Raw genomic sequence first — 13208 nt, forward strand, 5'->3', positions numbered from 1 at the left:
TTCTAGATGCACAGCTGAATATCATAGTATGCTTGTCCTTTGGGGTGGCTCAATAACAACATAGTGTCGGGAGGAGAGGGAACTTTAAAAAGCAGTTATTGTTTAGCTTGACACTGTTACCGCTGATGTGCTGCACAATCGAGTATCAGGTTCTGGTTTGGTGCAGCTGCTCTCAGTCTCAGGGGGATTTCTGGAAACTTAAAACTTGTTTCCTAACTAGTTTAAACAACCTCTGTTTGATTAACTTGCTTGCATCTGACGTCAGTGCCTGCCACTGATTCTTCTATGGTATCATCATCATCGTCATCATCATACTAAATGAGCTTCAACTGCATAACAAGCTTAGCTACATGACTATCTTCATATTATGGTTTGTCTGGCATAAGAAGTTCAACATTACAGGAGGCTGGTTCTCCGTTTGTGGTCTCAAAAGCCAGGCAAAACGCATGGGGTTGCATAGACACGGCGCAGTTTTTTGCTTTATTTGCACATCACAGGCAGCAGGTATCAGAGAAGCAGCTGCTCTGAGCGCGCTCCGTTCAGCAGGACTCCTGAAGTTCCAATTTATCCCCAAAAAAATGACTTACATATGTGATGCTTTATTTTGAAAATCGAGCTTTTTCTCTCTGGAATGGAACTTTCTCCCACTGTGAAAAACGTCCTGCCAGCTTCAAAATTCAAGAGTCATGCGTTAGTAAATGTACGATATAGTTTAACACACGGCACATTTTTTACAGACATGCAGAAAAGGTTCAATCTCAACATTTTTTATCCAGAAACAGAAGGGAAATAGACATGGAGTGTATAGAATACTGACTGAGCTTAGAATTTGTGTTACATGGAACGTAAATGTGAAACAAGTCTTTTATTTTAAAATTTCAAAATAAAAGACTTTGCAGTGGAAAGTCTGACCATAAAGACAATTATTTAAATATGCTGTTATTACAAGGGGCAGTACCAACTAAAAATATTTTGAAAACCGCTATATGCTAGTGTTAGCTGCCATTTCCATTTGAATACTTTCTCTTCCTTTTTGATAGGAAGCTGCTGTTCAGTTTCCAAAGTTTAGCTGTCAATACTGATTTGTTGTGTTTCTCCTCCGGCTTCCTTAGTGTGATGAGAGCCACAGACTCAGCAGCGGATACGCTATCTTCTCAAACTCCTCCATTGTTTTTGTGGTCTCGGCTGTGCAGAAAGGGGGAAGACACCCTCTTAACTACTCTCAGTCAAAGTCCAGCGGAGTTGAGGCGAAATATAGTGCTGGGACTCCAACTGTGTCGGTTTGTCCAGACGATATGGAGACATACACATCCTGTAGCTTTTAGTGTTATTACCGAGGAACAGCTGGACTCAGCGAAAAACGCCTGCAGCTAATGAAAAAGCAAGTGTAATCAGGGGATTATGGGAGGGGGGGGAGACCCGGAGGGGATGAGGTTTGACGGTGAAAGTGTGAGTTGAAGAGGCTTTAGGGGGAATTAAGAGAAAACCTGTGTTTGTGTTTTTTCAGTGGAAATTACTCATTCTGAGAAAGAGCGTGGGAGAACAAGAGAGAACAAACGTCTCCGTCTCTCATGTTCTTCCAGCAGTCATCTGTGAAATATGCTTTTTAAGGATATTTTTGATTCTGTATATGGCTGCCGAACAAGTTGGAGTCTCTGTGTTTGTCTATAAATTCTTGCTGGGTGAAGCTAAAAAAAAGAAGACATAATCATGTTTTAATGAGCTTTTTAATGAGCCTTTAGTCTTCTTACGGCTGTCATGAGGACCTGCTTCACTGAGAAAAACTTCTAGCGCCTCGGATCAGGACGACTTCTCCAATTCTTCTTTAAGAAGAAGGGAGATGAAAATAAAAGACTATTTTCTGTCTTTTTTTCTTTTCTTGACAGCCTGTTTGTGCCTCTGGCACAAAAAGAGCTTTTTTTTTTAGCCTTTTCCTTAGAAAAAAGTAATGATTTGGATTTGATTGGATGCTGATCCCAGGTCTTCCGCAGCTACATATGCCAGACTATATAAACACATGCAGAGGCATTCTGCGCCGACACATTTCCATCTGGCTTTTAGATTTCCTCGGCTGCACGCTGCGCCTCTTCTCCCTATTATTTGAAATGATGCAGCAAACCCCACCGTCCGGCTGCAGTTTAGACCCAATAAGAGAATTCATGAGTCATCTCACCACCTATGTGCTTCATTTATTGAATCTCTTAGTAAACAGCATTTCTAGCACTTAAAAATGCAGACGACATATTAAAACAACAAAAATGTCAGTTATTGCTGCACTGAATAACCCCTCAGTTAAAACAGATAACGTAGCAGCAGCTAAACAGCTGTGACCTTTCAGAAATACTTATTTAAATTCACTGAAACCATTGGTTAAGTTCTGTTTTGTTTCTTTGCACCCCTTTCCAGATTTTGCTTGTTTTCTACACTTCCCTCATAGGATTACCATATTTTTTTTACCATATTATAACCATAAGGGGAGCTTAAAATCCTTTAATTTTCTCTATAATCAGCAGTTTTTCTTATTTATAAATTCTGGTTGTACTGACCTGCAACCAAATTACACTCTTAAAAAGAAAAATGTTGATCCAAGTTAATTGAATCACTTCAATTGATCACACCTAATTGAATTCAATTTGGTTTATACAATTTAAATTGACACATTTTTCTAAAGTTTCAACCACTGGGCCTTGTAATTTTCCTATCAAAGACATGAATGACCCAGCAATGTCTCGCATTACAATCAGAATCAGAATCAGAGATACTTTATTGATCCCACACGTGGGAAATTTGTTTGTCACCATAGCAGCTGACAGCAGAGGGAAAAAAAGACTTAGAATTAAGTTTAAAAAAAGCAAGAACAAGAAAATGTAGCATAAATACAGACATCAAGGTATTATAATTTAAAAAGCTATTTACAAGGCAGGAACTTGCATGTTGTGAACTCTGTCTTTTATTTTGAAGCTTACGGTGTTTTACGGCACGAGGGGATTGATCATCATCCTCTACCAAACTCTAACTCATGGTGCAGAAAGAAATAAACATAACAGTTTAAATTACTTGTTAAAACAAAGTAAAACAGCTAGTCAACAAAACCCATGCATAAAAACTCACACTTAAACCCCAATCTGGCCAGATAGGCAAAGAAAATGCTATCCCATAATTCCTTGCGCTGCCTTATGTTATGATGCCATGACGCATTGATAGCTTCACACTAAAGTAACACCAACTTAATTGAATTAAGTTGATTGAAAGTAAAATAACTATGTCAGAAAACAACGTGTTATTTTTAAGTTGAATGAACTTAAAAAAATGATTTATTTTCACCAAACTAAATAATTAAGTTAAACAATGTAAAAAAAGTGCATCTTTCCAACTACAGCCCAAATTCTCTTTTTAGAGTGTACCTGTGCTACACTGCACTTAAAAATCTGTTCAAAACTTTTATCACGACTGGTAAACTATGAAGATGCACTCCTTCATTATTGGAGCATTCCGGCTATAGTCTGGGAGAGTGATGCGTACTCTTTTCCAACAGACTTGTACAAGGACTCACTTTAACAAACACTCTGGAGCATTTTTGAAATGGTGTAGTTCAGTGTGCCGCCAAATGAGATGCTGTCCTAGATATTTGCTCAAAAGATGAACATGTGTTTAAGTGACATTAATTTAGACGGTGGATCATTTTAAAGTGAGGCACGTTGCATGTGCCGATTTCCTGTCCTCATCTGAGTCGTTTCCTTGCCCTCATTGTTGTTTTTTTCATCTCTTTATTATCTTGACTCCTCCACTCGTCGTGTGTGTCTGCCAAAGCTGCACAGGCACAGTTCTGTTGGCAATAATTGGATTGCAGTGATGGGAGTGGATCGGATGCTGTTTCCTTTATTTTCAGCTCGGTTTCTACACTTCCAGAAGTCCTCCTTCACATGCAGATCCTGTCAATTGGAGGCAGCAGGATTCATCTGCTCCCAGGTTTATGTTGGTCTGGATGTGAGGATCTGGAGGACGAATCCTTAGCGGTGTCAGTCAGAAGACTCTGTCAGGCGAAGCTGTGCTTTTTTAGAGTCAACAAACTGTAGGTTTGGCTGCGACGGCTTCCCCTCCTACGTTCTTCACGTCCCACGCAGACATCTCACACGAGTGCCATCATTCTTGCTCATAAAGAAAGTTGCATTTACAAAGGCTCCCTGTCCCCTCTGAGTTCCCTCCTCCTACTGTTTAATTCACCTACTCTGCTTGTCTTCCAGTTCATACAAAAAAGAACGTTTGAAAATGGGAAATCTTCTTGTCAAAGACTTAAGTGAGAGGGCCGTTTCTTATTGATTCTCTTTTGTAGTCCCTGCCTATGGAACTTCTTTCTGGCCCTTTTTATGGAATAAGATGCTTTTTATTCTCTTGACTGGCTGCTTTTTTCCCCCCCGTTTATCGACTGAGTTATTAAAAGCTCCGAGCTTATGAGTCACTTCTCCTTCAGTTGCTGCATAGAAAGTTTTTACCTTCTGCTGTTGGTGTTGTTGATATATGACATTTAATTAGTCCAGAAACAGACTGTTTCCTTCAGTTAAAAACAACCAGTGTTTCCATTAGAAAATTAAGTAAAGATTATTTTCTAATAGATGGTTATTAAATGTATTTGATCAGTAAGGAAGATCATTTTTGGAGCCACTGGAAAAATGTTAATATTGATCAGAAAAATTCAATTTTGGAAACTCACTGTCAAAACCTAAGCCATTATTATCACATTACAAGAATTAAAGGCTTAAAATATTTGCATGTGTAATGATTCTATTTGAAATATTTTTTTGAATTTACTGACAAATGTTTAGAAAATGTTCCTGAAGGCCATATTTTTTGCCCCTTTGTTCCAAAAGTTTAGCTGCGTTGCTAACACTCCTTCAATGATTGGAACTTTTAAAGCCCCACTCCAAATGTCTCTTGTCTCATTCAAAAGCGTTCCCAGTGGTCTTTTAATTATGATTATGCCGTTTTTAGGCCAAATCAACAAACCTACGTTGTTTTCTTCGTCTGCTCCTGTTTCACAATAATTTGAATTAGGCCTGCACAATATACCGCAAATTTATCGTTATCGCAATATCAAGCTGTGCAATATGCATATCGCAAAAGACAGCAAATTTGCAATAAATGGTTACCTTAGATGTGGCCAAACAATCTTATGGCAGCTTGAAGTGTTTAATGGATTGAAAGAATCCCTTTCTGCATTTGACCAATCAGATGGACCCCTTCACGTTGTTAACTAATCGGATGGCGCCCTATTATGTTGTATGTTCGCCTCCTACGTCAACAAGGGTCATTTGTAGTATAATTTTTAAGCTGTTGTAATGGAATGGGAATAATATTTTTGTTTTTTTTGCTAATTGTTTATATACCGCAAATTATATCGTTATCGCAATATTAATTACTAATATCGCATATCACGAGTTTTCTTCATATCGTGCAGCCCTAATTTGAATAATGAAATACTCAGAAACGGGGTTTTAATCTCAATCTTCTTCATGTATGTCCTCCATCATGACCAAAAACCTACAAGAACATGTTAAAAACACCATTTTAATTGGAGTGGATCTTGAAACCGTTTTTGCAATTAAAGTAATTCCAACGGATTCTGAAGGCTGTTGCATATCAGCATAAGGCTGCTTTCAGTATCTGTTGAAATGACCTTAGTTGTGTAAATGGTTAAAGAGTTACCGTAGTTTAGAGCATGTTTTATTTTAATGGGCTAAATACTGCAGAACCTGGGTTTTTGGATTTTAACTTAAACTAAATGGATCCAGGTGCTTGTTGTCTCCGTTCAATCCCAAGTTCAGTTTGTCCAACATTTGAACTAAATACACCCGTCCAGGTTCAAGTAATAGCGACTAGATTTGATATGCATAAGGAATAGCGGGTGATTGATTATTTTACACTCAGCAGTTTATCTGTTATTTGTCCATATTGTGTGGACAGTCATTGACAGTCTGTACCTCTATAATAAACCACTGTCAGACTGTTTTTTTCATGAAAATAATAGCCGTTGTTACTGGTTGACGTAGTCCCAAGTGATCTGACTTGAGCCTCAAAACCTCCCAAAATAAATAGTATGACCGCTTTTTGGCATTCCTAACCCATCTAGGCAGGACTTAGAAGCAAATCCCAATAAAAGCCCCATGCAACACCATTCTACAACGCTAACTGCAAACCCTGGAAGAACTGAGGTCGTTGTAGGGCCTTGGCTGCTTCCTGATGCCAAGTGTGTAAAAGTTCAGCTGAAAGTGACCTCATTGAGCCAGGGCGTGTAAACCCGCTGATCTGTGAGGCTCTCCGCTCTACATCTGTTGCTCGGCTCCCTCTCTAGTCTAACTCTTGCCTCTCTTTGGTACAGGTGTGAAGATCCGCTCCTGCTCGTCCTCTTCCTCCTCTAACTGTCCCTTCACTCTCTGTCTGAGCTAAATCAAACAAAGTCAGCCAGAATAACAGCAAAGCAGCAGCTTTAGACCCACAGCTCATGAGTTCCATCGTCATGTCCCCATCCCCGCCCTCCTCATCGTTTGCTGCACCAGCTCGCCTCTCCCCAGGAGTCTGGGGAGCTCTCTGCATCAGTCCCTTACTTTCTCCTCCTTCCTATCCTCCTCTCTCTGCCCCACCTCCACCTCCCTTTATGTGAGTATTACTCATGACCACCAGCATGTGAATCTGGTGTCTGTGGCAAAAGCATGGGGCCCAGCATGTGGTGGATCGCCCATTTGGGTGCTGGTGAGCCTCACCCCGTGATTTCTCAGCTAATGACTGCATAATAAGTTCTATTTACATGCAGACATGGCCTTGTCGGTTAGAAATCACATTAGCATCGGGCTAATCAGCGATTCAAAAGGTCTCAAATCTCTGTACCACAATAAACTCAAACGTTTCTCCTCTCATAACCTGGGCGGAAAACAGTTTCTTGTGAAGATTAAAGTAACGATTACGCATAAAAGCAGCAGAGTTGTGTATAGATTTATCCGCACCTGTTTTGATATTTGAGTATAAAATGTGTTTTTTGTCTCAAAGCTTTGGCTTGGTGGAGAATGTGAAGTGATAGTTCTGCCATGAGGTGTTTGGGCCTCTGAATATACCAGATTTGAGGTCATTAGCAGTAAAAAGTCGGACAAAACGCAGCGCTGAGAGATTTTAAAAGACAATTTTCACTTTTTTCAGAGCAGCAGCCCACATAGCTAAAAAAAAAAAAATAGAAAATTGGTTTTGTTAAAAAAGATCACATTTTAGGAATCTGCATGCATTTACACGTTAAAGTGAAAGTTTCTCTCATTCTATAACGTTTCATATAAGCATTCTAAATGAATAGGGTGAATAATCTTTATTTCCTCATTAATTCTGCTGTTACTAATTTCAATTTTAAGCAGGAACATTTCAAACAGCAACCATCATCATTTGCTGGAGTCCAGCAAATAGGGTTTCTTGCTTTTTTTTCACAAAGTCAATTTTGTGGGATTAAGTCTGTCAAATACGTATCTGAGATTCCACTTTTTAGAACAGCAAGCTGGTTGTGCACAGAGGACTGTATCCCTTCAGAGATTGGCGAGATGAAGCCAAAAACAAAGAGAAAACTGTCCACTTATCCACTATTTACTGATGATCATGAACGTCAGATGGGTCACCAATAATGAGGCTTGGAAACTGTCAGTGAAAGTGACGAATCACTCTAAACCTTCATCTATTTGAGTTTTACTGACACAATGATGCAACAGACCATTAGTTCACCAAAGACAATGTTGATGTTGAAAGCATTCAAAAACAGGTCATCATTTTCTATATAGCTTAATTAAATACCCTTATTTTGCCACTGGACTAAACTTTGACTGATTTGAGACTATAAAAAGATCAATTTCTAATCAGGATGAGACATTCTGGTAGTAGCTTTTGCACTCATTATTGAGAATATTCCAGTGTTTAAATGTTTGAAGCCACTATTTTGAAGTGCATGGTGGTTTGCACCATATGTTCTTGTGGCCTCAGGTAAAAGGTGTTTTAACCCTTTAACCCCAGAGTTTTAGCTCCAGTGTTGACATTTGTGAACTACCTGAACTAACCTTTATGATATTGACATAATTCAAACAGATTCTGACACAGAGAAAAGTGGCTTAACGCCCATATGCAACCCTTTCCAGCAATAAAGTATACATAATGGTACAAAGCCACTTCAGAATCAGCAGCTTTCCATTGATTACGTAAACGGTTAAAGAGCTAATGTAGTTCAAAAATGTCAACACTGCAACCAAAGCCCCTGTGTTGACCATTAAACACCAGATCTTTCGCCAGCGCTCTTCGTAACTCTTTGACTGTTTTGCTTGATCAACGTGAATCCGGTGATTTTGACGCGGAGAAAAGCGGCTTTATTTCTGATTAATGGATTTGTCTTAATGGTGTAAACACCTTACTGCTGCAACATGTTGCATGTCAACATAAAGCTGCTTTTTCTCCACTTTAGAATCCACTTGAATTCCTTTAACTGTGTAAATGGTAGTAGAGGTATGTACGGTTGTTTTGAGAATGTCAACACACATACATGTTCTGATTACTGCATATAAACATAGTCATGTAATGCAAAAAAGCTTGTATGACATCAGTCCTTTAACTACTTTATGTGATTTTGAGTAAAAATTCACTCATATCTCCACTAATTTGCTTCTCAAAATAGTTAGAAGCAAACTAAATTTGCTGTCTAAAGGCTGAAATAAAGCAGATATTTATTCTGCGCTTCACTTCGGTTGTAAAACAACAACCACATCTAAAAAAAAATGCAACAGCAAATGTCTTTGTTAGCATGGTCATAATAGTTTAGCTCAACCTCCAGAACTTTCCACTTAAGAAAATGACAGGTGATTTTTTTTCTTTCTTAAGAAGTTTGTATTTCCACATTAACAAGTCCATCATCGCTGCAGATAGCATCCTCCTCCTGTAGGACCAGACACTGTAGGCCTCATTAAGCCCCGTAAGTTCATTTCTCTGAGCGGAATTGCACAATAAGCCGGATCTTTGGGGAAACAAGGTTAGCCGCCACCAATAACTGGGAAGAATCCAGTAGGAAGTGAAATTTGTTACCAGGGCTCATTTTGTAAGAGAGTGGCTGTAATTGTGTGGATGTGCGCACTGATGTGTGTCTCGCCTTTGTTGTGGAGAAATCAGCGGCTGCAGCGTTTTCTATTTCTGGTGTGGAAGCAAAGCCTGCAGCTCTGGCTTCGCTTCCTTAGTCCCATCCACTGGGCTTAGGCTCCTTTTCTTCCCCTGGCCCTTTATTTTTACAACAGGGGAGCTGCGCACTGGAGATAAGTTCCTTGACAGCCAGCACAGCAGGGAGCCAGACAAGAGTCAGTGTCTTGTGTAGCAGCAGCTCTCATCTTGAGTGCGTTCAGGTTAATGAGGTGTAATGTGAGCGATGAGGACAGAGAAGTTAACAAACTGGGATGTGTCATTTCTTTTTCTTCTTTTACAGGTATAAACAGGTCATACCTAAAATCAACCCCCCTCCACCCTTCATGAATCGCAAGAGGTCCAGCAGGACATTTTCCCCAGGGTCAGAGGTCACGGCCATGCCCCCTCATACTGAAATCAGCACTATAGAAGTAGCCCCCAGCCGAAGCGTCAGCCTCTCATTCGCGGACGAGACCCCCAGCTCCCTGTCGTCAGCTGATTTCCACTCCCTAAGCAATGGCGAGAGCAGCTCCTCTTCAGCCAGCGAGGACTCCGGCGTTCGCTCGGAAACGAAGTCGCTGCTCTCCCCTCTGCGCGACGAAGATGACCTGTTCGGAGATCGCCAGATGTTTTTGTCATCAGCCAGAGGCTGCGGAAACCCCCTACAGGAGAACGGAGACGCGACTCTGTCGTCCTCTGAGTCACCGCCACGTGAAACCAGCAGCACAGCTTCCCAGTCAGAAGCCTGTGAAATGCCTCCTGCCATCTCTGGGATGGATGACACCTGCCTTCACATCAGTTTTTCAGAGGATGAGCTACTGGAAGGCAGTCAGGACCACACGAGTGGCCCCCAGCGGGGTCAAGTGGATGACTAGATGCCAGGGGTACTTCTTAAACTGGGAATGATCTATTCTGGGGTTCCACAAGGCTCAGTTTCAGGACTTGTTCCACTTACATGTGACACTACACTTATTGCTAAAATACTCAAGTGTGTAATTTATTAGCAAGTCGACAGATTTAGTATTTTTCTAATGGAATTAATGGTCTGTTTACATTTGAACTACGAGAATAAAGGAAGGTCCATGTAGAAGATAATTTGCTGTAGAACTGAAACCTAAAAAATCAACACATTTTATTTTTGCTAGTTTTTGACCTCAGAATATTGTTTTACACACTCACTTTAGTGCAAAGTAAAATGAAAACGGTGCACTCCTATATGAGATGATCCGAACAGTGGTGATGTTGGGAAAAGCTTTAACTTTTGGGATGCACCTTCCAGAGTTATGAATGGAAAGAAACTAGAATGTCAGAGAGGAAGAAAAAGAAAAGCTACAAAGCGATTTTACATTTTGCCTTAGTGACTAAAACCGTTCCAACAGGATCTGTTTATGTGAAACAACAACAGGAAAGATGGAAGCAATAAATACAACTTTTTATTAAGTTGTAGTTTTCTTAGGAGTAATTGTGTGAGGAGGACCTAGAAGATCAAGAAAATAAAAAAAGTTTTGTTGAAATTATGAATATCTTCATGTATCCAGTATTTCAATATTTACTTTTTTGTCACAAATTTGAAAGAGAAAAAAAAAAGAATAATAATTAAGTAAAGATCAAATCTGACCTGAATGATTGAAAGTTTTTCCTTTGTATTGAATCCTATCGTAAAGCTTGTATTTACCAGTGGTACAGAAAGTTCGCCGTGTCACCTTTGAATAGTAAAGGTAGACAAAATGAATAAGGGAAGAAGCAGCTGAGAAAAATGAGAGAAAGTGGAAGGAGTCCAAATGACAAAGCAAACCTTTGCCAATCAGAAGTGTGGCTTTTCCCAACAGTTCACCAGCCTGGGAGCTCTACAGCAATAACACCTGAAAGACAATAAAGAAGTTGTACCAGAAACATCTCTGTCCTGTTTTGTTTTGCTGTATTTATATCATGCCAAGAAAATTACAGAGCGAGTTAAAGTAAAACAAAACAAAAATTGCTTGTTGTTGCAACACTTTAATTTTCAGGTTGACGATTGTCTTCTACACAAGTCCAGACAGAGGAAACCGAACGCCCCTGTGAGGAGGTAAGAAGGACGAATTCACATGTGGTTGAAAATATATTCATAACCATTGAGATGCCTTTTTCTTTACTTGCTCAGTTTGGTCACAATAATTTATCCAAGCATCTTAACATTTCCCAGAACTTTGAGACTTGTCGGGTTTTTCACAATTTCCTTCATTTTAGTTTTGCAGGATGCAGATGATGCTGTCGCTAAACAAGACAATGTGACATTCTAAACACCCGCAAGGTCTCAGAGGGATGTATTTATTAGAAACAAGCTGTAAACTGTAGAAGCTGGTTTGTTTTTTCTGCGTTCATCTTTATAGAGAATCCCAGTCTTGATTTAGTTGTAGGAGGTTTCTTCCCACTCTGTGCCAAACCTTCAACGTGGTATTCCCCAGCCGGATGATCAGTTATGCCGGCTTTAGCATGTCTTGACGCTCCTCTCCTCTTTTTCTGCAGAGGTAGCTTGGGCCTTGTTTGATGTAGCCGTTCAATACTGGACTGCATTTGATCTGTGATCAATCTAATGCGGCTTTTAAAAGCCGGGAGGTTGTTTGAAACTGAAACCTCGGCTCTGGGGGTTGTGCTTTAAAACTCGGGGCGGTCAGAGAGGAACCACCATCAATCTGTGTGGACTGGAGGAAGGCCCTTCAGGACAAACCCATCTGGATAGGCTGCTGCTTTTATTTGTAAAAACAGACTTGATTAAATACATTTTGATAGTCTTTGAAATGAGTAAAAATGTCCTACAATTACTTTGTAAGAAAGAAAAAAGCAGTGTTTAATAGCAGACTCTCTTCAAATGAGACTGCAGGACATGGTAGTATTACATTTCATATGATACAAATTAAATTATGAAAATCATTCATTTATTGGATTGCTGTGTTACCTTTCTCTCTAAAAAAAGAAGGTAACATGTAGCTGTTCTTTTGAAAACGATGGTCTCTAAACGGAAACTAAACTGAATCGCTGTTAAAATATGTTAAATGTATTTAACATTTAACTTTACATATTTATTGGAATAATTAAGAGATAAACTTATAAATCATTGAATTTTGGTATATTTTTGCAGTGATTGCTTTTACTTGTGCTTCATTTATTTAAAGAATCATTTTTTATTTTAACACAAACATTACCATAAAAAACATAAATTGAATTGAAATGAAGTTCTTGCTTTTAAGTTAGAAACCCCTTTTTTAAATGCTGCTCTAAGTACCTTTTAAAATGGATAGTTTGGTTTAAAACAACACAACAGATGAGTGAACAGGAAATTATATTAAAGGATGCCCTTTTGAAAAAGCATGTCACTTCAGTTTTTGTTTATTTCTTTAGATTTTGTTTAGAACTTAAATAAAAACCGCTTTAATCCATGAACCGGATCAATCCTCGCAAACTAAATAGAATTTAGTAAATCTGAACCTTCATTCAATGCCAATGTTAGATTTTACAAAAATAGATTTGGAAAGTTAAGGTTGCATTTGCACATTATTATTATATGCATTATTATTATTATTACGATTATTTACAAGTCACAAAATGCCATGTTTGATTTGGCGTTTTTGCATTTTTAATTCAAGTAATGTTTTGCGAGATTTATTTGAATTATGCATCTTATTAGAAACGGGGTGTTTTTTTAATTTTGAAAGGAACTTGGAGGTTGACCTAAGGTATGATCTGTGTGATAAAATGTCTGAAAATCAAACCGCTGAAAAACACCGCTCCATTTCAAGTTTACATCAAAAAAGCTTTAGTTTTTGATGAGCTTCTCTATAAGCAGTAATGTTCAATAAGCCTTCACCTGGAATGAGACAAAGATCCCTGATAAAACTCAAACATGACTAATTAAGTAGAGAACAAGACATCAGTTTTGCAGGAATCAGGGATTCTTCTCTATATCCAGGTGTCTGTTGTCTACATTTATTCAAAGTACCACGTGCCTTTTGTGAATTCTACTCAACGTGTCCTTTTCGTGTGGCCCG

The 13208-nt window shown here is 39.1% G+C and overlaps 1 protein-coding gene across 2 annotated transcripts in view; it reads left to right on the forward strand.

Annotated features, from left to right (window-relative positions):
* LOC101157471 (carboxyl-terminal PDZ ligand of neuronal nitric oxide synthase protein) overlaps positions 1–11076 on the forward strand; it is a 48617-nt gene extending 37541 nt beyond the window's left edge. The window contains exons 11-12 of one of the 2 annotated variants that reach the window (XR_002291301.2): positions 6377–6654; positions 9485–9596. Coding sequence is in view for 1 of the 2 variants with exons in the window: in XM_004074680.4 (XP_004074728.1) it covers positions 9485–10058 (574 nt within the window). In the remaining variant the exon portion in view is untranslated. Of the gene's footprint in view, positions 1–6376; positions 6655–9484 lie in introns of both variants that reach the window. The other variant, XM_004074680.4, reaches the window with a different exon arrangement.
* Positions 11077–13208: the final 2132 nt, after the last annotated feature.

Source organism: Oryzias latipes, chromosome 12 (assembly GCF_002234675.1).
Source record: "Oryzias latipes chromosome 12, ASM223467v1".
Lineage (NCBI taxonomy): Eukaryota > Metazoa > Chordata > Actinopteri > Beloniformes > Adrianichthyidae > Oryzias > Oryzias latipes.